This window comes from Xiphophorus hellerii, chromosome 8, assembly GCF_003331165.1.
Source record: "Xiphophorus hellerii strain 12219 chromosome 8, Xiphophorus_hellerii-4.1, whole genome shotgun sequence".
Classification (NCBI taxonomy): Eukaryota; Metazoa; Chordata; class Actinopteri; order Cyprinodontiformes; family Poeciliidae; genus Xiphophorus; species Xiphophorus hellerii.
Window position 1 is genome coordinate 21481170 of NC_045679.1, and position 27616 is coordinate 21508785.

The 27616-nt window shown below is 37.5% G+C and overlaps 1 protein-coding gene across 2 annotated transcripts in view; it reads left to right on the forward strand.

Moving 5' to 3' along the window:
• The window catches only part of fibcd1b (fibrinogen C domain containing 1b), a 154739-nt gene that overhangs the window by 32766 nt on the left and 94357 nt on the right, over positions 1-27616 (forward strand). Inside the window, exons 2-3 of one of the 2 annotated variants that reach the window (XM_032570021.1) lie at positions 10371-10454; positions 17565-18044. In XM_032570021.1, coding sequence (XP_032425912.1) covers positions 10371-10454; positions 17565-18044 — 564 coding nt within the window. The remainder of the gene's footprint in view (positions 1-10370; positions 10455-17564; positions 18045-27616) is intronic. The other variant, XM_032570022.1, reaches the window with a different exon arrangement.

The following is a 27616-nucleotide window of genomic DNA, read 5'->3' on the forward strand; positions in this document are numbered from 1 at the left end:
AACCCATTTGTTCACAAATGAGGCTGTTTGTAGAAAGATGTGGTGCTCTTTCTCTGACTGCTTTGTAAAAGGAAAATGGAGGATAGATAAAGTGAGAGAGAATGGGCATGACGTATACTGAAGTGGGAGGGGTGTCCCCATTTGGTCTGCGTCGCATGTGAAAGGTGCATGTGAATATGAACGTCTTGTGACCACACAGTGACTGTTCAGCTTCTGATGAAGTTTGGGAGAACCTTAAGTTTTTCTGTGATAGCCATGAGTCAGTTTCACAAAGAGACTAAAAGAAAGGTCGCCAATCTCTTAACCTCACCAATTAAAACAACCAAAGTGGCACTAGCATGTGATGCAACTTGCGACAATACCATTTAAGAACAGATATTATTTTAAACTTAATTGTGAAAAAAGACACTTTAATGTCTCAATTTGTCATTGTGCGTTGCAAAGCAGACTGGAATAGATTCCAAGGACCCTTGTGTACACCTACTGATTGAAACAGAAGTCATTATGAGAAACAATTTTAATAAACTGAAAACCAATTTTGGATAGAATTGTGGCCCCCAAAATTGCAATCAAATCAAATAATGAGGTAGTAAATACAGATTCCCACCCCTGCTGGGCATGTGGATTTTGTGGGTTTTGTTGAATAGATATTGAACAGATGTTGAATTGATTATATAAATTATGCCATTTTGATCACAATAATTGGAATTAGAAAAGAAATTTCCAGAAATATGTCTATTTTTCAATCTGTCGTTAAAGAAGAACATTTCTACTTGGTTATCTTTTCTTCTTTTTCCCCAAACAGTCCGGCATCATCTTTGTTCTGGGAAAAGACGAGAAGCACTCCAAAGTCATGCAAAATAAAAACCCTCATTTAAAGCATGAGTTGTATTCCAAGAAGCCCTTCTGGCTTCCAAATGATTAACTTTATAGTAGGAGCTGCATTAAGATGTTTTTGCATTCTGGTGTGTATGTACATCTCGGGGACAGAGGGTTACAGTCTCGAGCCCTGAAAGAGCTCCAAGGACAAACAGTGAAGGGTAGAACGGGTGATTTGTCTCAGGATTGAACATCCCCCTCCCCCTGGTCGCTCACATCCCTTTCCGCTCTCTTATCTTATTTTTGTCTTAGTTTGAAGGTGAGGGGCATTTCTCAGTGCTGGCTTGCATACGTTTTCCCAGCCAATAGCATTTTAAGAAATTTACAGACTCGATTTGGTGCGGGTTGCTTGAGCTTCCCCTCGGAAAGTCACAGAGGTACTTCATGCTAAACAGAGTGAGCACAAATCAATTTGTTCTTGTATACTTTGGCAGCCATTTATACAAATGCCTGAACTCTTGTTTTATTTTTGCTATTTACTGGCATCAGTCTTCAAGTAAACATAAAATTTCATACTCACAAAACTGTTAGCTCTTAGATTAAAACTAAAACTGTGTGAAGCCAATGAATGCATTTCATTGAAATCTACTTTTCTGAACTGAAAGGCTGCTTTAGCTGTGTATCTAGATGTTTTATTTGTCTAGAGTCTAGAAAATAATGGTTATAACCTCTATCTCCTGCTCCATGGTTCTCCTGTGTGCTGTTACCTAATCCTTGTGTTCCTTGTGTTGTTTTTTATTATTAGCATTATTATTATTCTGCTAGTGGCCACGAAGTACCAAAAAAGTGTCGAGCTTTCACATTTGTCATGCAAGCAATAGTCTCATAGCTGTTATGTGACCCTTCATGTTGTTTTAGTCCTTTAAAAGATCCAGACAAAAGCAATGCTATATCCAAAAGAGAATAAACTTGGGTAAACTAAGTGACCTTTATTGTATACATACATAGGAGAGTTTAGTTATTGCTAAGTTTCCAAATTGCAGCTAAAATAACAAAATAACTTTGAACAGTTTACAACTCCTATTGATTCTGTTGTTGAATGAGTTTATGCAAGCAGAGGTTTCACATTGGGAGCTGCTGAAAGTATTAAGTTACTGTAATGAAGCCTATTATACAGTATAATGGGCAATAGAAACATTATTATAAGATTAAAACTTGATCATCAAACTAATTATAATGTCAAAGATGAACTAAGTGAATATAAATTGCAGTTGTTTTAAATTCCAATTTAAAGCAACTGCCCCTCCATGTTAAATTATGCATTAAATATGATTAACAACAGTTGATGGTAAAGCAGAGGTCAATTTAATGCACCACCCTTTACTTTAAGACTTGTAGAGTAAAACAAAGTAAGATACAAGAAAAACAAAGCAAGTTTTTCTTGCTTCAGATATAAAGACACTATAGAATAGATGTCATTAACATGTATTGGTCTTCAAAAGGTTACAAATCCATCTCTAAGGGTTTGGGACTCCTCCAAACTACAGTGAGAGTCATTATCCATACAGGGAGAAAACATGAAATGGTAGAAAACCCGAGGAGTGCCTGGCCTGCCAAAATTATTCCATGAAAAACAACTGCTGACTGAAAAGAACAAAATGTCCTCCATCTCCAATTTGCTATAAAACATTTTTTATGATTACAGAGTCTGTTGGGAAGTGTTTTTGACTGATGAGACAACACTAGAACAAGCTGTGTGTCCCATTTGATCTGGTGTAAAACTAAAACAGCATTTCAAAAAACATCCTCATAGTGGGAGTCAAATATGATGGTGGTGGCGACATTGTGATTGTCTGGGCATACGTTGCTCCTCTAGGACCTGGTTGACTCAACATAATTAATGGAACTATAAATTGTGCTCTCTACCAGAAAGGAAGGAGAGGGAGATTATCCAGCCATCAGCTCATGATTTTAAGCTAAGCACATATGGGTAATGAGGCAGAACAATTATCTGAAGCACAACAAGAAGTCCACCTCTGGACTGTTCAAAAAAAAATAAATTGGAGTGGCCTACTCACATACAAATGTTGTGTAAACTGCTCATGCTCAAAAAAACCCTCCAATGTAGCTAAATTAAAGCAATTCTGCAAAGAAAATTGGACCAAAATTCCTCCACAGCAGTGTCATTGTCAATTACTGCACATGCTCAAATCTAGTTGCTGCTGCCAAGGATGGCACAATCAGGGGGAAAATTACTTTTTTGCCCAAGGCCAAATTTAGTTGGGTATTTTGTTTTCCTTCAATATATGATGCTTAATGCTTTGGAAACATCCATTTATATTTTCATAGCTGGCTACAACAATTTGTCCAATATTTTGCAGGGTTATGTGGCTGTACCTATTTAAACAAGATTTTCTTTGCAGGTAATATTAAGAAGTGTTGTGTTATTCATTAAATCTTTATATTGTATTTCCAGAATGACATGCTACTTTCCCATGTCATTCGTGATTATGATCAATAAGTGATTTCTGATGACCTTACCAAAGTTTTTCTATGGATTTTGGTGGAATTCTCCCAGATTTGAAATTCTGATATTTTGCCTGACCATCAGCAAATTGTGTGGTGTGACCTTAATAGTTAATAAAAAACATTACACATGGTGGACAAAAGCAAAAGTACCTGACCTGAAAATCCAGACAAATGCATCTGCTCTTGATTGTTTGCCATGTTTATACTGTTAGGATGCATTCTCTTGAATATTTTGTAGTCAACCAAAATAATAGTAAAATTGTATTTAAATATCTGGTTTGATGTTGGTTTCTTGTAAATGTGCCTATTGCTGTATTAGCTGCAACTTTATTAGACACATGAGAGAGGGCTATGGCAATATCTGAATCTACTCTGGTCTAATAGCAGACTAACATTCCAGATGAAAGTAGCAGTGGTGAATCTGCTACAAGAGCTATTTATTGATTCTGTGGCAAATATCCGACTTAAATGCAGTAATGTAAAAATAAATTAAAAAAAATAACGCCACTATATTTCATGTGCATCAGTTGGTTTCCATGGAGACTCAACACAGGCAGGTGGACAAACATTGTTGAATGGGGAACAGTACATGTGCTTCTCCCTTTCCAAGATTTGTTCCTTGCATGTGAAGGAATCAATTTCGTCCTCAGGACAAGATAAGAATTATATTATTTCATCCTGTATTTTGTATTTAGATAGATTGTGTATGTTCCTCTGAAAATGTTTAGATACCAGAATCAAGATCAACACAACAGCAGAGAGAAAGAAGAACTCATCCAAAGAACTCCTAAAGCAAAACGGATCACGATTGCTTTTTGAGATTTTGTGAAAATCTGCCTAAAACTATAGTTCTGCATAAAGAAATAAGGAACTACTCAATATAAAAACTTTATATGGATGTTGTTTCATTCATTTATACTTTTACGGATTCTGAATATATTTTGACTATCGGTCAATACCTGAAAGTTAACTTCAACTCAAGATTGATTGAACATTACCCATGAAGTTCTGTGAACTTTAAAGGTGTGAAATGCCAATGTCCTATCGTTGAAAACCCCTGGATGAAGCTTAAATTCTGCTCTTGAAAAATACTGATCCAGACCTGAGTAAAACAGAAGTGATATCTAAAAGTCTTGCTCATAGTTCACGTTGCCAAAGTATAGTAGTTGTGTATGTATTTTTCAAGCATATAGTGCCTTTTAAAAGCACAATCAAGTAACTTTGTTACCTTCTATTGCTATAAAATGCTATATATATTTATATATAAAACTTAACTTAAAAGTAATGATTTTGCAATTTTGATGCCTTGAAATTGGCCTCTGTGTAAGAAGCTCCTACTCTTTCCACATCAGAACAATCATTCTCCATTATGCAGTTTGCTACTCTTCTTAGCAGTGTTGAACTGATATTTAGTTAACATAAGCTTAGCAGATGCATAGCTGCACCAGGTGCCTGCTAATTGCTGTAGCCACTAGTCTGAAGGAGCTGAACGGGGAAGTTATGAGGGAGAGGCAGATTTTGTCGTAATTGTTTTTCTGTTAATCTAATGGGTGGCTGGAGATGCAAACACTATTAAATGCTTGTGATAAATTCTATTAATAAAAATATGTTTTCCTTTTATTTGAACAGATGCTCATGAGCTGGTAGTCCTTATTTTTGAGAAATGTCTCACTGTTGTTCAGTTAGAAATTAATTCCACCTGTGTTATACGTTCTGGTTTTAGGTTGCTTGTAGAGGGTCTAGTCAACATCTCGTCTCCCCCTTTAAGATAAACAAAATAAAGACCAAACATCGTGGTGTGTCCTAATCTGCTTTGTGATCCCCTTTTTTTCTCTCCTGTCTTCTCTCGCTTTTCACCATTCTGTCAGTTTGAGTCCTCCAATTTAGCATCCTGCTAGTCCCGTTAAATGATTAGTAAGCCCACAAGTGAATATATGCAAAGCTTCTTCCACTCCATCAGCAGCTTAGTGAGGAGAGAGCTTAAACACACCTTGCTAAATCCCTGTCACACACATTCCTGTAAAGGTGCTCTGTAAAGTGAGCTAATACGGCAAATACAGCATTTTTAGCTGCCTAACCACCATACTCTGAGGTAATGTTGGGATTCTTGTCTGAAACACTTGAAACTTTAGATTTTTTTTTGTCTAAGAACACATTCCCATCCTTCCAGGTGACTTCATCAGATATTATTTCTGAAGGTTCAACTAATCAAAGTATCCTATTGAGTTTCAAATCCTCTTTGCTGGTGGGGTTTCCGGAGTCAGATTAGGACTAGACAAATGTGACCGAGCAGTCATCCCAACACCAAGACCGCTCTGTAAGACACCGTACAGATATGGGTTTTTCGCTCGCGGTGCCTGTGTGTGTGTATCGGTGTACAAGCTGCCAGGAAGCCCCGGTGTGAGCATCAGCAGACATGGGGATAAGAAACTAAAGCTCTGATACATGCTGCTCTGTGTTATGGGCAGAGAACGTGTCAAGAACCTCAGTGTGTTTCAGCTGTAGCACAAAACCTTTGTTCTTAGTGTTTAACTTCCACTGCCAGTGTGTGTGTGTGCTCTCAATCCAGAGTAAAGCACATAGTGAGAGCAAACTTTGTGTCGACGTCTTTGCATGAAATACTGAACATGCTTCTGCTTTGACTAAGAAGGTCTGCAATCTAATCTAGTCAGTGTAGCCAAATCACTGTGGTGTCTCTGTTTGCAGTGCTGCACCATAGCTCCTCTGTGTATTGCAAACACAGACAGCTGCAACGTTTTTGGCAGAGCACACATAGATTTCTATTGCTGACCCCTAAGGCTGCTTCTTAGAATGCAGTGCACCTCCCCCACTAACAACCACGATCACTTTAGGTTTTTCTTTCTCTCTTTTCCATCTTATTATACTTATTTGCACTTGCTCTATGTATTAAACATTGGACGGAAATGCTTAGAGCAAATTAATTAATTACTTGCAAATCTCACACTTACTGTCAAAAACAAATATGGATTTACAGGGGAAAAATCATAAATTTTGGGTCAACATGAGTTCATGTAAATGTGCAGATTTACATGAATAGATAATTTTTTTAACTCAACCCATTTTATTAACAGCTATTTGCACAATAAATAATTGTTCCAAGAAAGTTATTCCAGACTATATTGTATAAATGAAGTCTAAACTTAGAAATGTGCACTGGAGACGTTACAGCACTCCTATAAATTAGGCTGAGTTACAACCCGTTTAAGAGTTAGCTTTTATAGTGAACAAAATATCCATTCTTCCATCCATCCGTCCATCTAAGCTTATTTGGGATTAGGCACGTTCAAGAAATCCAGACGTCCAACTCTTCATCTTTTATTGCAAGATTTCAAATATGTATAGCCCCTCTAGCGAGTTCTGGTTCCGCCTCGGGGGTCTCATCCCAATCGGGCGTGCACGAAACATCTGCAGCAGAAAGTTCTGTTTTTATTTCTTTTTTCGTTTTCCACATTTAGTTACATTGCTATATACTTGAATGGATTTCCCATTTTTTTCAGTAGACCAAAATAAAAAGCCAATTATTGTGAAGTCAAAGAAAAATCATACATTTTTTTTCTGTGAATAAGAATATGAATAGTGTGGTTCATGTGTTTATTGAACCCCCATGAATCAATACTTTTAAATCTTTCTTCATTGGATTAAGGTCTGGACTTCAACTTGGCCATTCCATCATGCACAGAGCCTGTAATGGATTTTTGTTTTTCCATCTATTAATTTGATGAATCTTTCCATTAAGTCTGAACGTTTCATCTTTTACTCGTGCCCTGTCCAAATAAAAGTAACTCTACAACATAATACTGCCACCACTTTCTCTGGTGTGTTCAGGGTGATGTGCAGTTTGATTTCTGCTATATAGAAAACTTTCCTTGTAGGCCAAATTGTTCAGTTTTGGTCTCATCTGACCAGAGCACAGTCCTCCACTTTTGCAGTGTTCCTCATATAGTTTGTGGCAGATTTCAAATCAGACTGCTTATGGTTTTCTTTCAACAACTATCTCCTTGTTAGTCATCCATTAGGCCACGTGTAGCGTACAGAATTAGTAGATGTTTTGAGAAGAAATGAATGTGGTTGAAGTTTACCTGGATAACAGACTGAAACAGAGATGCAACAATGAAGCTGGAGAGATTGCCAGTCTACCTTTGAGCAACATAGAATTACACAAGCATGCACTCTTACCTTAGGGCAATTCAGCGAGACAGATTAATGTAACAGTCACGGTTTTTGTGTACCCAAGGATAATCTATGCATGCATAGGGATTACATGCAAAGTCCATGCAGAAAGACCCTAAGATGGGATTTGAACCTTCTTGATGCATGGCAACATTGCTGTGTCACTGTGCAGCCCATATGTTGCCTTATTTGATCAAATCCTATTTAAAATAACAAATAACGTTTGTGGTTGTGCCTAACAAAATGGGGAAAATTCAAGTAGTGTAAAAACTTTTGTAAAGCCTTTTATAACAACTTTGATGGCTTATTCATTTATCTTAAAAGTATAAAGTACATAATGGGAAGACCAATGCACTACTTGATCCTTATTCATTACATGACCTCAGAGTTTTATCTAAGTGGAAAGTGTTTTGGACCTTAACTACGTGAGTTAAGAGTTGCTTATTCAGGTGCGCTGTAAAGAAATTCACTGCCGATGGAACCTTACAATAACCACTACCATGCATTTTTCTGTGATCTTCGTTATATTTGGAAAAATTCTGCCTTGTTAGTTGAATGGCAGCATTAATGTAACAGAACAGATACCTGCTGAGGAGATGACCAGACTGAAAGTACCAAGCTTTTTCTCTCATTGATTTGTTTTGTATTTCTGCTTTGTTCTGCTCATGAGGGTCAGGATGAGAGGCGTGCTACATACCCTCCACAGGTTGCCAATCCATTATCAAGCCAGCACAGAGAAACACAAGACTAACGACCATGCCCATTCATGCTTGTGCATACTGTCAGTGTAGGATCTGCTACTAATTTAACATTTCTGTTGTACTGGATCAGAGTACCTGGAGAAAACCCACTCATGCTCAATGAGAACATGAGACATCAGGAAGGCTCCTCACAATGTGATTTGATGTAGTCTAGCAGTTTGCACAGTTTTATCAACCTTCACCACATGTGATTCTAAAGAGGGGGAAAAAAAGATGTTACATAGAAGTGTTTGTTATTTAGACAATCTGCTTCTCTTTTTGTTTTTGGCCAAAATGAAAAGGAGTTCCTGATAACAACATGCTTTGACTTCTCATTAGCACACTGTATTGGCTGGAGCAATGATGCCTGTCATATTTCATAGCGGATCATTTCATTTGTTTCCTCCAACCTAGACTGTTATGCAGACCGTAACTAACTACTACCATCATGGATCGCTTTTATCCTTTTCAAATGGAACATGCCCAGGTTTCAAGGCAGAAAAATGTATCTACTCTGGTTGCTTATTCTGTTCTTGGTGACATATTTGCTCACACCGTCATCTAATGCACATACAATTCTTTGCCATTGTATTCTTATTGCTTACATTTTTGCATGTTACAATCACCGATCCTTTTGTGTTCTATTGCAATTTTTATGTGATAGATGGACACCGAAAGGGAGACATGATTTTCCAATTTTACTTGAAGTTAGCTCCCAAGCCAATGTTATTCTTTGTTGAAGACCAAAAAACATACTCACAGCTTGATGCTGCCTCTTCCTCTTTTACAATTTATATGATGTGTTTAGAGTGATATGCAGTTTTTTTTTCTGCCACACATATTTTGATTTCGTCTGACGATTTTATCATCTTCAATATGCTTACATGTCATGGAAAATTTAAAACAGAAATTAAAATTTTTAATGGCTTTTTTTTCATAATTCATTTTTACTTGATGGTTCTCCCTAGAATGGCAAGTAGTGTATGACAGCAGTTGTCAATAGCTCCTCCTACCTGAGTTGTCAATCTTTGTAGCTACTCCAGAGTTAGTACTAATAATTTTCTGATCATTTCTTTTACTAACATTCCCTGACAAACTTTAAAGATGTTGAAAGAATGGCTGTATTTACACTGAGATGGATAAAATAACACCTGAATTCAGTCACTTGCCACTGAAAGCAGACACTGAAATGTCTGCTTTAAATTTAATAAAATACCAAAGAAAGTTCAAGGGGTCTAGATTAATATTATGTAAAATATTAGCATATATACAAGTTTATTGTACCACACTAAAGAACAAATTTCAGTGCAAACATTCCTTTTATTTTTAAATGCACTGAATTTGTCAACTTGTGTATGCGTGTGTGTGTGTGTATACTCTTCAGTGTTGGTGTTGTTGTCACAGGCTAATTGAGCAATTCGGTCGTGGGAGCAGTAGTGTTTAAGGTCATGGAGCAGCGTGCTCCCATGGCTCTGTCAGAAAGATGCTGCTTTCATAATTACTCTGCTTTTATCTGTAGCGCAGCTAAAATGACTTCCGGACAAATGCACGCAGAAAGCACAAACAAGCTCGAATACTGAAGAGTGAAATATTTAGATATTGCAAACTAACGCCCACGTTCAGCTGCATGCGTGAACAATTGCTTGCACACTAACACTTCCCCAACAATTTAAAGTCCTTTAATTTTATAGATGAGGCATTTTTGAAACCTCTTTCATGAACAATTGAATTCAGTCATGCATGATGAGAATGCCTGTTGGGTCTTACTGTCTGCACATATTCGTGTGTAGGCGACTGGATTTTATCAGACCGAGCAGCTTTTATCGCCGAACAACAATTTTAGATTAGATGTGATTGCTTGGTTCACATAACACATGCAACACTTTCATTTCTCAGCTATTTCAATGCTGATCCAAAACCAGCGGCCCAGTGTGGGTATTTGCACAGGCACGCATATGTCCCTCTCAGTATCTGTGTGTGGGTGTGTGCATGCACGCTTGCATGTTTGTGTGCATGTGCATGCATGCCTGACTGCACATGTAACTTGAACAAACGCCAACACTGGTGGCCCTGTCTGTTTGTTTCACGCAGACGTTCTGTGAATGTGTGCCCAGCTCCTCTCAACTCAAACATCGCTGGTCAGACTCAGAAACCGCCAGGGAGACTCCGGCCAAGGTAAGGCCCAGTCTCCACGTTGCACATAGTTCTGGTTGGAAGGCTACATACAGTTATTATGGACATGAATATTGCACACAGTTTGGGCATAGAATCATGTATTTGAATTGCTCTCTTTAATTGTGGCCTGATTAGTCAAGTTTCTGAAATAGCGCTTTGTTAAAAAATTGCAGACTATGCTTGAAAACTTAGTCCATACCAGCAAACAGAAAGAAAAAAAAATTGGATTAGATTATTAATTTAAGTTAATTATGGCTATCGATTGATAACAACAATTTGTGATTAAAGTTCCAATTTAACATTTAGCTATATATACCCTTACAATTGTTCAAATCTTCCATTTCGGCTGAGTTATAATTGAACATTTATACCGGACGCATATGTTGGTGCAGTATTCTCCAAAAATGAACCCTCATAGAGGGATTTTTATCATTGCTGGTTCAGATGAACCTGCTCTGCAAGAATAACTTTTAAATCAGCCATTTTGAATAAATGGTGTTGTGCTTGATCCGCGGTGACATACAAAAGGTGAATGACCTGCAAGGGTGAGGACGACGCAATTGGCACACACACCCTTTTGTCCAGTTCAGTGTCTTGACTGATTATAAAACTACCTTTAAAGGTTCTAGGTATTATGTCATTCTTGCCTTTGATAAGTGACTTTTAGTGAGTGTTTTTGACTTCACAAAACATAACTCAGATCTCAGAGAAAACCAAATGTGAATTTTTTTTTAAAAAAGCATATCGTTTGAGTAGCTTTAATGAGAAAATGTTTGATATATCTTAAAAGGGAAAGATTAACATAGAGAAAGAAACATCAAGTAAACTTGTACTCAACCCTGCAATGTTGTATAAATGCTTGTATTCAAACTGATAAAATGCATCATGATGTGGAATGAATCCCTTCATTGTTCCATGTATTCTTTTTTTTATTGTTGGTACATATTCCTCCCCTTTCCTTTCAGTAAAAAAGGAGGCACTCAATGAAATGTGACTGGCTCAGGTGCAGGGAAGATTAGCTATCACTGACAATTGGTTCTCATCACAATCCGCTTCCTGGCTGCATGCCGGCAGTGTGAAGGATTATTTCATATTACACTTTACATTTTGTCAGTGAGCAGCGGCGGTGACGTGACCTCAGGTTGAGTACTCAGATACATACAGGCATTAGATGGATAAGGCCCTGCAGATTTCCTGAACTCGGTGATGTGATGGGAGGAAGAAAAAGGGATTTGATTATATGAGAGATTTGGTGACAAATGTGTGTTGAATGCAAATGTAGAAGAGTAACTTAAAATGCAGGCGCATGAAAACTGGAGGAAAAGCTCCCTTTTACGAGTTTAATGTTTGTATATGTTTAACTTCCTGCACAGTTTGAAGAAAATCTGCATATTTTTCTGAGTAGTTTGTTTTTTGGTTTTGTGTATTTGAGCAAAATTTAGTGTCTTGCCAAAGTTTTCACACCTAGGACCTTTTCCCAGTTTCCAAGTTTTTCCAGTTACATCATTGTATAGCCAATCTTATTTAACGCAATTCACAGTCTGCTTAAATGTGACCAGTTGTCACTGCTGAAAAACGTAAGGATTATTTAGTTGAGACAGGAATGGATGTGTTACTACTTTATCATATGACCAACTTTCTCTAAGTTTATATGTTTATATATACTGTATATGTGTGTGTGTTAGGATATGCTGACTGAATGTAAACTAGCTGTATTAGTCACAAAAACAATTCATGCTGCCAGTTTCACTTAACGTTTTGAGCATTCTTCATACAGAGGTGAGTGAAGTATGTGGATGACTTAGCCTGAGTTATTACTGAGTCATTCCTACTGTAGTTGAGTCAGAGTTGTATTGTTTCTGTAATACTGGTGGGCATGTGTGAAATACACGTGTGTAAGAACAGTGATGCTGCAATTTTTGAAATGCCAAATAAACCAAAGCCAGCAATCTGATATATATTGTTGTCAAATAATCTTTGTCACATTGTCAAATCTTCAGTAGGGTGATGGTGGTGTTATTTTTCTATCAAATTATGTCTTCCTATGCCATTGAAGTTAAAGGACAAATACACAATGATGAGACAGAGATAATTTAGACACCATGTATCACGTTCCTTTCAGTTTACAATTATACTGAAATTACATAAAATCCAGATTAAAAAAATTATTCACTTTGTGGCTAAAACATGAACAAAATTTGTCAATCCTTCTTTAAGGTACATTAGAAAAAACTAAATGTTGAAAGCTTATTTTGTGCCATTTTAAAGTCTTTTATCTAACAAAGGTCTGCCAGTTCTCATGTGTGATGGGACTAGTCATTTCCATAGAGATTAATTCTCTCTGATTCTCTTTTTTTCTAAAACTGTCCATCAGAATTCCCCTGCTATCCCCACAAATCCCTCTGAGACCAGAGGAAATCTGAAAGTCAACTACTAATTACAGACAGGCCTAATGCAGCAAGAAACATTTTTAAAAAGTAAGAAAGAAAAATTTGTTAAGAGCTTTCCGGAATCACAGTCTCTGTCATTACTGAGCAGCTCTGAAGACGAGTTTAGACACCATGTATTCTGTGGGGACATGAAGCATCCTGCAGGTGCATGTTATTTTTCATTGGCCATCAAACTGATAAGGCAGCAGAAAAAGTGTGTCCTTCTTGTGCTTTTTCCACTTCGTTGTTTGACTTCATGTCAATCTGCCTCGCAAAAAATACTCAATGGACTAGTCAATCGCTTCAAACTGCTGCATCATGACACCTTTACGCTCAGACCAGTTTCCAGCCATTTCATTTGTTACAATTTTGGATATCATGTAAATTTCTTATGAATGAATAATTAATGAGCTTAGTTTCTTTTCAAAGATTTTTCACCCATAAAAGTCATCCCTGAAGTCATATTTGAAAGCTTCCTATTATGCGTTTTAATTATATTTTACTGATGTGTGACCTCCAGCAGCATTGCAGCACCCTGACATAATCCATCTCGGTAAATACCTCATAAAATAACCAAAGTATTTTCAAGCAGGGTTTCTCTGCAAAGAGAGAATGTGAGAGGAAGTTAGAGTCAGAGATTCAGTATTGGGTGAATGGCTGGGTCAACAAAACATTGGGTTTGAAGACATGGGTGCACTGTTTGGGGTAATTAGAAGTGTGTGGTACAGCGTGTGAACCAAGATGCAGTGTAGCACAGAAGATGAAATAAAAAAGAGGAGGAGATAACAGAGAATAGCTGCATAGTGTAAAAATAAGGCTATGTTTTAACAGAAACCAAAAGCACTGAAAATGCAGGGTGATAAACTAAACTGGAACTGGCATGAAAAAAAGGTGAAACAAGGAGGACAAAAAAGTGGCAACTCAACTGAAAAGGAGATGGAGTAAACTTGGAGCTGATACAAGAACGGTGCCATTTCATCAACTTCAAAGGTCAAAGGTAAAGTCTTAGATTCACATCTTGCTGGAAGTGTAAGAAAGATTTCTGGCAGAAAATATTTCAATTAAAAGGGTATATTTTGGAGCCACTTCCACAATGTGGGGGTCAGATGAACTACCTACCAAGCTCACCACAAATTCTAAATTAAGGCTTAAGCCATAAGATTTTTTATTTCACATTATGTTTCCTGAACATAACAAAATTGCAGTGGTGCTCTCAGTGATAAATTGGATTCACTGTGGGGAAAAAAAATGCTGTATAATAAGGCATTGTTGAGCAGTAGCTCTCATGATTCAATATTCTAAAAATGAAGACGTCAGCATTGCAAGCCTCTTACTGCTAGGACACCTAAGACGTTTATCTTTTTTCATGTTAACAGTCAGTATACTGGTAATGAATATTCAGTGATGGGTTCCACTAATGTCTTGGCCTGCTGGCAATAGAGCTTTGGGAAACTGTTTTAATGTCATAGTGCTGTCGTTCTGCAGAGTGTTCCCATTATGCGCATAATATATACCGTGGCTATGCTGATACACGTACAAATATTTAAAATCTCGGAGCTGCTGCGGGTTTAAAATGCATGCTGACATTTCTTAATGATGTCGCCGTTCACATGTAAAGTGAGATCTGGAAACCAAAGGATGCTATGTTCAACTAATTCCTACTGTATGATAATTTGTTGGTGTTTGAAAACGCGTTGGCTTATTTTTCTGGTTTTTTATTTTTGTTCAATGTGTGTATCTGCTGACAGGTTCTGATACAAGTGTTTGGCAGGGAGTGCATGTTCTGATTGTGCTTGTACATAAAACACCAGACATTTAAATTGAGTGGGCAACCCTGGTGCATCGATGCAGTGCAGGGTTTGTTTTATTTGCATGTATTGAATATCATTTGTCAAGAGTAACAAAACTAGCTTCTCTAACTTTCAAAAAGATTAAATATGATTTACCATTCTGGTTAGAAATTTACATGACCTGAGCATGAATATCCTAGTATAATTAAACTTTTAATGAGATGTTTCAAATGTTCTACATCCAGGCTGAAAATATTTTTCCACCAATCTGTGATATTTTAAACAAGATTTAGGTACACAAGTTTATTGGATTTTTATTTATTTTTTCTTATTCAGATCCAAAGCTGTGTATACAGGCTGAAATTATATAAATACATATCCACCAATATTTTGATAAATGCTTCTTAGCAAGTTCCAGGAAAAATAAAAGTTTGTAGCAATTCACAAGCATCTGGTTCATTGGTAAATGGTGTAGCTATCTACGGTGGAATATTGTGAGTCTGTGAAAAGCCACTTGTAACTTATGTTTTTGCCTCAGATCTAATGCCTATCCAATCCAGTGTAGATGGGTTTGCCGTGGCATAGATGTGCCAGGAAAATACAAAACAACCATAAAAACACACCAAGGTGCCCACAAGCAAAGATCCCCAAGCTGCTGCGTCTGTATTCACTACCATAACCGATGACTGTTGGTTTGTCTGTAATGCTTTGGTAAAGTTTTGGTAAACCCAAAGGAAGTATTGCTACATGAAGAGTAAAAAATGTATTTTCCCTACATTAATTTGAGCTTTTATGGTTATTAAATGGGAAAGATCTAAAAAAAAAAAAATAAAAATACTTTTTGTCTCCACCTTGGTGTCTTGCAACTTTTGTCTTAATGGATGTAGACTTTTGTGGAAAAGGTATGTTTGGGTCATTTAATCTGCTACTCTGCAGCTCTAGTGTTCTCATATTTAGCTTCTTCCCTTTGGCAATGAAATCTTACCTGTGCCACTGGCTGTAAAACTAGTCTAAAGCATGATCTAGTGTATACTCCTTTGGGCTTTAATGTAGGACACAGTTGCTTTTAATTCAAGTCTCCGTCTCAAGTCATGTCTGCCACCATAGCTGTTTTAACAGTCGTCTTAAAAAATGTATTTTCTGAAATGCAATCACTTTGCTCATTTTTATTTTTTTGTGAGAACTGGAAACAGGGAATTCAAGAATTCAGCTGGTTTCTGCTGTTGAGTATCGTGAAGGGTCATATAATTTAACAGATTTTTCTAAATATTTAATTTTTCTGAATGTCTGAAAGCAGCTTTCTCTAAATGTTGTCCTCCCCCCCCCTTCCAGATTGCATGGCCTCCACTAATCCTGCTACCTGCTCTTTCTTTAGATGACTAGATGCTTTTTTCAGGTCATAATTTATCAGAAAATGTTTTTTACTCAAATGTCAAAAAGACTTTCTCATCTTTAATTCTTCCATTTGATTCTGGCCTGTTGTACTGCGATAAAATAAATATTAAAATATCTTGTTAAGATACTTATGTAAAATTGTCCTAATTATTTTTTTATGCATTTTATGAGTTGACATTTTAACAAATCACACTCAGAAGGGTATCACACATGATTAATTTTCTCCAAACCTAATCTTTTACAATCAGTGTGGGTATTGAATAAATCCCTATGCCTACTGATGGAGTATTATGCTTGTTCAGGCCACATGACCCCCTTTTGGTGCAACATATAGGCTACATGGTAAGGAGGAGAGCTTTAAAATGGACTTGAGTTGTTAGGAAAACACCCCCACATGTCATGGGTATTTACATCTTTTTATGGTCCATGCCCATAGACTGTGTGTAAACAAAGTTTAGCAGGAACTTCCTCTGCTGAGAATAATTGATTCTCTTAACTTTAAAGGAGTCATAAAGCTCTTTCATAAAGCAGACCGTTAGCCCGCTATTAGCCGGGGTTCAGTGTGCTTCTGCAGCCAATATCCATATTAATGTAGTCGCTCTCATGCTCTCGTAAAAACAGAAAACAAACATGCTTGCATGCATCAGCCCACATATTTTCATATGGGACATCCTCTGGTGTGGAAAAAGAAACAGTAAAATGACCAATTCCTACTTCATTATGAGGAAGATGTGGGGGAGTTGTGCATTGTTTATCATGCATAATGGGCTCTTGTACTAGTCTGCTATCTGTTCCTATTTCTCCTGATGTGGGTGAAAAATTTAACTATGACTTTATTCTGCTCTCTATAATTTACTTAATGCCGGCTTTGTTTACAGTTTGGCTTTTCTCAGACAAGGATTCTGCCATTTGATTGTTCAGCTACAACCTTCCTGAGTCTCACTTTCACATAGGCCTTAATAAACGGTTTCCGTTTTATAGTAACCTGCAAAAGTGTTCAGAGTTTATGTATTTTTCGCGATTGTATGTGTGTATTTGTAAAAAAAATAAAAATTATCTTCCTCTTCTCAATTATCTACTACCTGAACCTAAGTTTCAGTATAGTTGAGGTCCATGTTGGTTGGTTCATCGAAAAAAATAAATAAATCATTGAGGGTTGTGGCTTTTATGCGACAGAAACAGAAAATTGTCAGCTTTGGCATTTTGTCTCACATCTGAAAACATGGATGCTTACCAGAGCAGTTTTTCCCATGTCTTAAACCATCATCGATTTTCCATTTGCACTTCATAAGAGCAAATTTGATGGCATTCGATGCATCTAGACAAAAAACATGTCTGAAAAGCTTCTTTTTAGAGATGTTAAACTCTTGTTGAGACTACAACAAAAGCCGTAGTTGAAGGACTCAACATTATTTCACCAGACAAATGTTTTTTCTCATGATGTAATATTTTTGTGTTGTCCTAACACATTCTTTTCTTCTCTCTCCTTCTTCCAGAGGATGAGCTGCAGCTACCTGCTCTGCACCATCCTGCTCTTCGTGGCCGTTCTGTTGGCCGTCACCGTAACTGGCACCATCCTTTTCATGAACCACTACCAGGCCCCGCCCATGTCTGACGGCCTACCCCACATTTCCACCAATCAGGATGAAGCAAACGCCCTGGTCACCGTGGAGAGGGGCGACGGATCTCGTATCAACATCTTCATTGACCCCAACTGTCCCGACTATAACAGCAACTTCATGCGGCTGGAGGGTGTGCAGACCTCACTGCTCCACTCGCTGACTGACCACGACTCTGACCTGAAGTCGGTCAAAGGTCAGGACAGGGCCCTGCTGGTCAGTCTGGCCGAGGAGGTGGCCAAGCTGTCAGCCCATGCAGGACAGCTGAAAATGGACTATGAGTCTCTGCGCCGGGGGCAGAGCAGTCTTGGTCAGGACCTGAATACTCTACAGACAGAACAAGGACGCCTCATACAGGTAGGACACCTATACACCAGAGAAGGAAACACTCTTTAGATTCGACTTAGATCCATGCACTAAAGAGTTGAAACACTTTTTAGACTTCTGGCCTAAGACTTGTACCTTGTTTAGCTGGTTTGTGAGCTATAGATTGCCACTCTGTGGAGTGATTCACTGGTGCTCATGGTTTTCTGGGAAATGATGCACTTGATTATTAAATAGTTTAGTTGGTATATTATGGGCTGTCAACACTCATTGATTTAAAGAGAAAATTGTAATTTCACTCAGTAAAGACTGAGTGTGAATGACTGTGAATTAGGATGAAAGATTTAAGTTGGCGTGGTCTTGCTCATCAAAAATTTGAGACTTGTCTGGAACTTGAAAAAATGACTTGGGAACGTCTTTGTTATACCCACACAAATCAAAATACATGTAATAAATGCAATACATCAAAATACATGCACAACATTACTTTGTGCATGTACTATGTAGTAATATCCCAAAACAAAGAAAATATTTTATTTTTTAAACTCAGTTGAACCAGACAATAAAACTGAAAAGCAATTGTTAAAGCAGCAATTTATCTGGAATTACTTCATAGCCAGCAGTTATAAGACTGTCATGACACCGTCATAAACGTGACATTACGCATGACATAATACTCATGAACATGAGCAAGTTTTCATGAATATTTATGACTGTTGTCATAAAGTGTCATTAAGTAAATCATGACACTTTTAATACAAAGCTGACATTATTCAAAATGTCTTCATTATGACAACTTGATATTAACCAAGAAATCATGATCTGACATAAATTTGTTCTAAAAGTATTACTGATTAAACTTTAGCTTTAAAAACATAAAGCTACATAATTTTTAAAGATGGGCACCAGCTCCCCCAATGACCCTGCAAGGATATGAGAGATTGGACGGATAATGTTAAGTCCTTCAATCCATATTTATTTTTGCTTTATCTTCCCACACACTGCAGGAAAAATAGTGCTATTTACTTCACGGATACTTAAATTTTGTTTTTAAGGTTAAGTCACGGACCAACACTTCATAGATCGTTATTTGAGAAAAATATGTGTTTAATTTTTAGAAATAAACTATGTGAGAGTTGTTTTTGTTTGTTTTTTTTGCTGCCCTCGTCTTTTGCGGTGACTGCTGATAAAAAAATAACAAAATATTTTAAAAAACACAAGCTAGCACTAGCCACTCACAGCTCAGTTCAATTCTTTAAATAATATACAGAGGAGTTCTGAGGTGCGGGATGTAAATGCTTATTGATGCCTATTGATTGAGAGCCCACCTTAAGATGTGTGACAGCCTATTGCTCTGGAGCATTTTCTGTGGGTTTATTTGCCTTCCTTCCTCCTTTCTGCAAACTCAAAACATGATCGTTCCCCGAGTCAATGCCAACTCGAGCGTGTCCGTTTCATTTTACACCGTGATTGCCCAGCTGCAACGAAATTAAAGCACAAATAGAGCTTATGTTTCTCCAGGCTCATGTTCCTCCTAATGTAACTCTCCCGGCCTTGCATTCGAAGGGGGAATCACTGGGGAAGAAATGTCCATCATGTTTGAAGAAAACTCGCACATTAATTCAATAAGATAACATAATGCTTACCGAGATGGATGTAGCCATAATTAAAGCCCCTTTAGTTTTGCACTGTCCAGACTGATTTATTGATGACACATATCCTGAATGTCTGTGGTGATTTTTCATGCTACATGCTCATTTAATCCTGTCATGTCAGCGCTCTATCATTAATAGATAGAATGGTGTAGGTGGCACCTTGCTGCCAGCCATGCATTTGAAGCAATTGAATTCATTTGGCAGTCGTTTCTTAAAGCCAGAATTCCAGCGCTTTTTAATCAGTTCATGTAGAAAAGCTTAAAGGTTGGTTTGTTGGCAAACAAGTGTTAGCAGACTGAGCTGTAAAAGCGCTGAGCTACTTTTAATTTGTGGAATGGTGTAGGTTGCACGGGGCAGTGGGCAGGGTGTGTTGAGGTGGTACCAGCAGCAGCATAGACACTGCAGGTGATTGATTTGCTCTGTGGAAGCAAGGCATGTGGTGCGCACATCCGCTGTTTCAGCTTGACACCATGGTGTGACTGTGTGATCTATGGGATACCTGTGGCCAAGAGTTCTGATTTATAGGATGGCACACTGCTGAATGTGCTGTGCACTGCAGCCCTCTTTCTTACAGAAAAAAAACAACAACAAAAAACTTCACCCTGCCTTATAGGGATAAGCCTGTCCACATCCCCCTGAGGTGAAGTGTAGGAGAATCTGATTGCAGGAGGTTTGGGGGAAATGTGCTTTTATTATTTAAAAACAGACATATTCATCTTTCATAGCAAGAGAAGTGTTCTGGCATATTTGCGAATGGATAAATCACTCTGATGATAAAAAACTGTTCCAGCTGAGGCTTGGATCACAGAGTGATATACAAGGGCATCCATGTTTTTTAAGACCAGTTGGTAATTTTGTTTACTTCATAAAGTTAAACCATAACAGTGCTAATTGACTGAAACATGTAAAATACCTCTTCCTTTTGTTTTATGTTTACATTTTTTTTTAATACTCCATTTTTGCTTTATACCTTAACCTACCAAATTGTAATTACAAAATTTCAATCCATAAATACTTGAGCTTTTATTGGTAAAGACTGTTTGAACTTATTTTTTAAATAAGTTATGATAAAATCAAAGTTCAATCTGTTAATTGTTTTAATTGAGGTGTGTCAAGTTCGTCACCTAAGTGTGTGATATTGTGTTAAATACAGACAAAGAACTAACAGCCTTGACTGTGAATGCAGCACTTAAGGTGGTATGTGTCTGTTCTGCTAGACAGAAACTCTTTGTTGATTATTCTGAATTGAACTCTAATGACATTTGCATCCATTGAAAACTTTGTTAAACAATATTTTGTAAGAGAGATTACCTAAACGTCTTCAAATAGCGAATAAATAAATCCCTACATTTTTCTTTAAATATGGTTATTTATAAACTCATAAGGTCCATTTAAGTCTGGTACAAACATGTATCATTGCTAATCCAATTACATTTTAAAACCTGGCAGCAAAATCATTGTTAGTTACTAGATGTGGTCAGACTAACTTATAATATTAGCTCAAAAATATTTGTATTAATTTCAAATAGCCATAGCCAGCAGTTTACATTTTTTAGTAAAGTATTTCTACAAATATTTATAGTCATTGTCATTCATTTTACAAATTCTGTTAAATTTTTTGTGAAGAGTAAAAAAATACCCAAGTGAATTTCTGGTTCACTATTGTTAGGACTCATGTAACATATAAAATTGCAGTAATGATACTGTAAACTCGCAAATTAAGCTATTGAGCTAAACACAGGTTAATAGAGTAACATTATCCATTTATTCACTCAAATTTGCAAACATGAATGGGTGACTTCAAAAATTCAGCAGCTCTGGTCCAAAGGTAAAAAACAAATATCAAGACTTAGTGGAAGTGTACATGTATAAAGGAACATCTATTGAAATTATAGTACAATCCATTACAAAAAAATATATAACAGGAACTACAAATCTTAATATTCCCACCACTTTTATTTGCTCAGTTTATATTTTAGGTTATTTTTTTCTTATTGTTTATTTCTAATTGTATTGTCAAATTTATTTCATTTTGTTCTTTGTTTTACTAAGCAAATGGGCATAAATGTGACCCAGACAAGTTAACTGTGTTCTAATCTCAGTTTTTTCTTCTCAATTTTTGCTGCAGTGGTGACCAAATAATCTCAGTCTATATATTGTGCAGCACTCTGTATCCACCGATAAAGATTTTTCCTCTCAGGATGCCGAAGTTAACACAAAAACCGCTTAGCATCAAAAATAACCCTCCTAATGGTGCCTAGCACTGAATCGTACATCCTTCATTCCAGTACATACACACACTCTACAAAATTGGGAAGCATCAAAATGCATACTTGAAAGTCATGATGGGATTTGTTCCAAAAATGTAAAATGCATTTTTGACACCAACATACAAGGCAAAACAGGAAACATTGTGACAGCAGTTTTGGTATCCATCAAAGTACCAATTAGTTTTTTAAGGTAAGTCTTCTTTCTTGATAGCTCTGTCAATAAACAATCATGTCCTGTGTCCAAACAGTACTGAATTTTTTTTTAAAAGAGGAGGAAACTGAGGTCTAAACTCGCCGAGGACCAACTTTTCATTCTGTCATGATGTGCAGCGATGCACAGTCTGACTGCAAAATCACTCCGCAGAGGCAAAAGCTGCAAGGAGGAGCATGACTTACTGATTTCCTTGAACTACAGGTCACAGTTTAAACTGAATAATGTGCCTGAGGATTATTAATGTTTTAAACAAGTGGCACTTGCAACCCCTGCTAAGGATCTGGGGGCAAACTTGCTGGTATGTGAGAAAACCATATTGCCTCAAGACACTCATTCTTCCAGGCACAAGTCCTCTGTGCTCTTGCGAAAGTAAAATCGTGCTTGTTGCAAGGTCTTGGCCAAGGATATGATACAAACAACTTCAAAAGCTCAGTAAGAAAAAAAAAAAGTAGGTAAGAGGAAAGCTCAAATTTGTAAACATGAATGGTGACTTCAAAGATTCAGCAGCAAATGTCCAAAAGAAAAAAAAAATATCAAGACTTAGTGGAAGTGCACGTATATACAGTAACATCTATTGAAATTGTAGTGCAATCCATTACAAAATAATATGACAGGAACTACACATCTTAATATTCCCACCACTGTTATTTTCTCAGTTTATATTTTAGGTTATTTTTTTTTTATTGTATTGTCAAATTTATTTCATTTTGTTCTTTGTTTTACTTTTGTCTTTTTATTTACAATTGCATTCAGGCATTTCCTTTCTTTGTTTCCCAGTATGAAATATGACGACTTGTAGGTTTCTTGATAGCCGATGCATTGTTTTTATCTGCTTGGGATCTATGCATTTTGTCCCCAAGGTCCTCTGGGTACTCTGACTTTCTCCCACATTCCAAAAATATAATTAACTGGCCCCTCTAAATTGTCCTTATCAGTGAAAGTGTCCATGCATGGCTGTTTGATGCATGGATGGATGATTAGATATTATGTGCTTTTGAATAGTGTTTTGGCCAATATTGCACTGGGACCTTTTTAATCAAAGCAAGAAGCCTAACACATGACGTGGACACTTATGATTTACAATCCTACAAATCCATACACTGAAGACATATCCTTTCCTTCAGATGGTGTTCAGTTCACAGCCTGAAAGATAGGTGTGAAAGTGCAGAGGATACATCACTGTTAATGGGAACCACAGCTCTGGGTAATAAGCTGCAGGCAAAGTTTTGTGTGAGTCTTGGAAAAAAAATTGAGTCTTGCGCCAAGAGGCAGAGGCTGGGACGTTTGTTTTCCACTGAATTAAAGAACATACTTGAAGATTTCTTGATCAGCAACTTAAAGTGGTGGCAGAACAATTCCAATCATTCAAGGTTTGATCTCAGACCTGACATGTACTGTCAGACAGTACAGTTATGTGCTTATGTGTGGGTGGTGGACGGCAGAACATTGGCTCCACATACAAACCAACTCAAACACAAAGCAGCTATGTCCAATTATGGGAGGAGAAAATTAAAAGTGCAAATTGCAGTGTAAAAATTTCAGTCGAATTTAAATGTAAAAATTGAAGGCATCATGCGCGCAGCATTCTAATGAAGGGGATTAATATATAGGGTAATTGCTGTCTCTCTTCTTTCTCTCTAAAGCCCTTTTTAATCTGCTTCCGTCTTGTAACGCGTTCGAAATTTAACGCTGTTTGTTTTTCTTCTCTCTTTGCTCTTACGTCTGACCACGCCCACAGCCAATCAGTGAACAGGAGCTAAGCTTGCGTCACCCATGCAGGTTTGGCTGGCCCTGCTGGCCCTACCAGAAAGCAGGGACCGAAAAAGCAGGGGCCGGCTAGGAAAAAATGAAAAATTGGAAACGCTCATAATGCAAGCTGAGTACAATGGAGCCGGGTCCATTAGAAAAGGGGTAATAGTAGTTCAGTGATGCAGGAAGATCGAAGAAGTCTCATATAAAATATTTCATAAAATCTACCCTAATAAGGTGTATATTAGTACTATATTCCAGAAAGAATTTGATGTAAATTGTTTTGTGATTCATATCCTTAAACTGTTCTCCACTTGTTTTGCTACTGTCCTTTTGTTAATGCTTTTTGGCAGAATCTATGTGACTTCATCCACAACAAAGAAGCACAATTTATGCTTTTATGGGCAGATGTCCTACTTGGCCTCACTGGTAAAAGCATCCCTAACAATTCTGAGTTTCTCATAAATCCTTTATTGCTAAATAGCTAAATATTTAGCAATAAATATTTACAGTACACATACCACAGGGTATGTGGAATCCTTTCATTGTTCCACATACCCTGAAAGGAAGCCATGCTTTGCTGCATTTTACAACGAAGTAAAATGTGAAGCGGCCGGGATGAGGATCAGTGTTTCCAAATCAGAGGCCATAGTCTTGAGCCAGAAAAGAGTAGAGTGCCTTCTCCAAGTGGCGGAGTTGAAGTATCTCTGGCTCTTGTTCACGAATCAGGGAAAAATTGAGCAGCAGATCAACAGATGGATTGGCTCACCATCTGCAGTGAAGCGGGCGCTGTACTGATCTGTCGTGGTGGAGAGAGCTGCGTCAAAACGTGAAGCTCTCGACTTACTGGTCGATGTACATTCCTACCCTCATCTTTGGTGATGAGCTTTGGGTCATGACCAAAAGTACGAGGTCACGGATACAAGCGGCCGAAATTAGTTTTCTCCATAGGGTGTCTGAGCTTTTAATCCCTTAGAGCACAGGTGTCAAACTCCAGTCCTGGAGGGCCACTGCCCTGCAACTGTTAGATGTGCCTCTTCTGCACCACACCTGAATAGAATATTTAGGTCGTTAGCAAGGCTCTGGAGAACTGATTTACACGAGGCCCCATTGAAGACCCAGGACACGCTGGGGGGACTATGTTTCTCAGCTGGCCTGGGAATACCTTGGGATTTTCCTGGAGGAGCTGGAACAAGAGGCTGGGGAGAGGGAAGTCTGGGCCTCCCTACTTAGACTGCTACCGACTCCGGATAAGCCAAAGAAGATGGATGGATTGGGGAAGAATTGTTCAAATAAATAATTATGAGCCCAAAGTCAATATTAAACTCATGCCCAATGTGAGTGCAACTTTTTACTGGAACTATTTAATAATGGATTGTCAGATATTTCAAACCAAAGTGACAAAGTGTGCCACACAGTAGCTACGACAAACACCTTAGTGAAGACATAAAATCTAGAGATCTAACACTGTTAAGTCGCTGCTCAAATGCTCATCAGAATGATTGCCAAATTGATGGTTACTTCTGCTTAAACAGCAACACAGACAAAACTCTTTGGAGAAATGTTTGGAAGTTCTTTAAAATAATTTCTCAGCTTGTCAAAGAAAAAAGATTAACAGAGAAACTCCAACTAGATATGGTGTTCCAGTATATTTACCTTCAGGCGGTTTTAGAAATTTGGTCCACTGAAGAAAACACATCAAAGTCATGTCAGGTGCTGCTTTTCTGTGATGGAGAGCAAAACAAAAATGGCTCTGAGTTTAGCTTACATTTTAGCTCCATATGTTATATGGACCGGCCTGAAAACATCAAAGCACACTGAATTCTGACAGTGTAGAGAATATCTGTAATGCCTGTCATTGTGTTTACCATATTGCACAATGTTTTCTAAAAGCTATATCACAAAGTGATACAGCTACAATGAAAAGAGGTCTTTGGTCCTTTCTTAAAACATCTAAAGATGCTCTACACTCAAGGTGCTTTTGCAATATCCACATTTCAAAATATCAGAAGCAAGGTTACATAACATAACTATTATAAATAGACGTTCTTGCAAAAGTATAAACACACCTTCAACTTTTCTACATTTTGTCACATAAGCAAACTTTAATATGCAAGCTGGTAAAAGATGCATAATGCTGCCACCTCCGTGTTTTATGGTGGGATACTATGTTTGGGATTGTTTCTCTCTAAACATGGTACTTCCCATGTAGGCAAAAAGATTTAATTTTGTTTCTATCCACAGCACTTTCTTCCACGTTTGCTTTATTCACCTCAGTTATGGTACTTGTGACAAATCTTAAAAAGAACTTCTTTTGGGACTGATTCGTGGAGCGCAGGATTAGCAGTTGTCCTGTCAAGATTTCCAGCCTCGATTGTGGATCTCTGTAGCACATCCAGAATCACCATGGGTTTCTTTGTTTGTTTCTCTGATTAATGCTCTTTTCCCATGTCTGCCATCCATCTCTTTCCGTGTTCAAGTAAATGTTTGAACATTCTCCATGATATGATTTGTGGTGTTGCTATGGAGAACTGATAAATCACGAAACAATATCATGGACAAGTGGACTATAATGCACTAGTTTGTGTTGATGCAAAACATGCAATGAAATATTATCAAGCTTGTGATTATGTGGCAACATGTTAAAAAGCTCAAGAAGTGTTTATAAATTTAGAACATACTGCGCCCATTTGCTCTTTTTCTGTTTTTGGCTTCAGCATTTTATGATATTTGTGCTTTGGATTTAGAATTTTGCATTTGTGGATTTCCATAAAATAAAAAGAGTTTATTTTTCCATTGTACTGAAACCTTCCTGGCGCTCTACTAAGTGTCTAAAATAGGAGGGCAGAACATTGGCTCTGTCTGATTTATGTGTGAGACGGATGAACTCAAGTCAGCTTTATTTCATTATTAATGCTTTACTCCAACTACTGGACTCTGCAATTCTGCACAACTCAAATCTACACACGGACAGACTAATCAAATGTCTGTTCAAAGATCAGGCACTCTGTGTGATATGAATCCAATTCACGATTAAAAACATTCACATTATGTATGAAGGTTATGCTCATCATCAAGGGTAATCTTTTATTCATTGTTTCTTTGCTTCAGAGACCTTGATGTACAGTACAAGACTGTTGAATCTAATGGCCAGAGCAAACTCAGAGTTTGACCTAACATTTGTGGGCCACTTTAATTTGCCTGGTGCTTATTGATAGCTGACTTGCGGTTGCTTAACATGCAGTTACGTCGATTGAGAACAAGCACACTCTTTTTTTCTGTTAACCCGAAATCAGCGAATAATGGAGGTTTTACAAAGCAGTACGGTGAGGCAGGGTTTTGACTTCAATCTCAAAGCAACAGGCTGGCTGACTGCGGAGAACTTTTTGTGATGCAGATTTCTCAGCGTTATCTCACAAAGAGCATAAATCAAACAGATGATGGGTCAAATGTGAGAAAAAGAAATCTCAGGATACATTGTTCATTCAACAACTAGTTCCACCTTAAATATTTCTTACACTTTAATGTTTTATATCATCAACTGAATTTTAATAGCAATAGTAATCTGAGTAAACTCACAAAGCCGTTTACTAATAAGAAATTAATATGCTGAGGAAAAACTGGAACAGTCATGGAACCTTCCCATGGAAAAGACTTGGGAAAAGACATTAACGACTCATCCAGGGGGTCACAAAGGAACCAATAAAAACTTCTAAC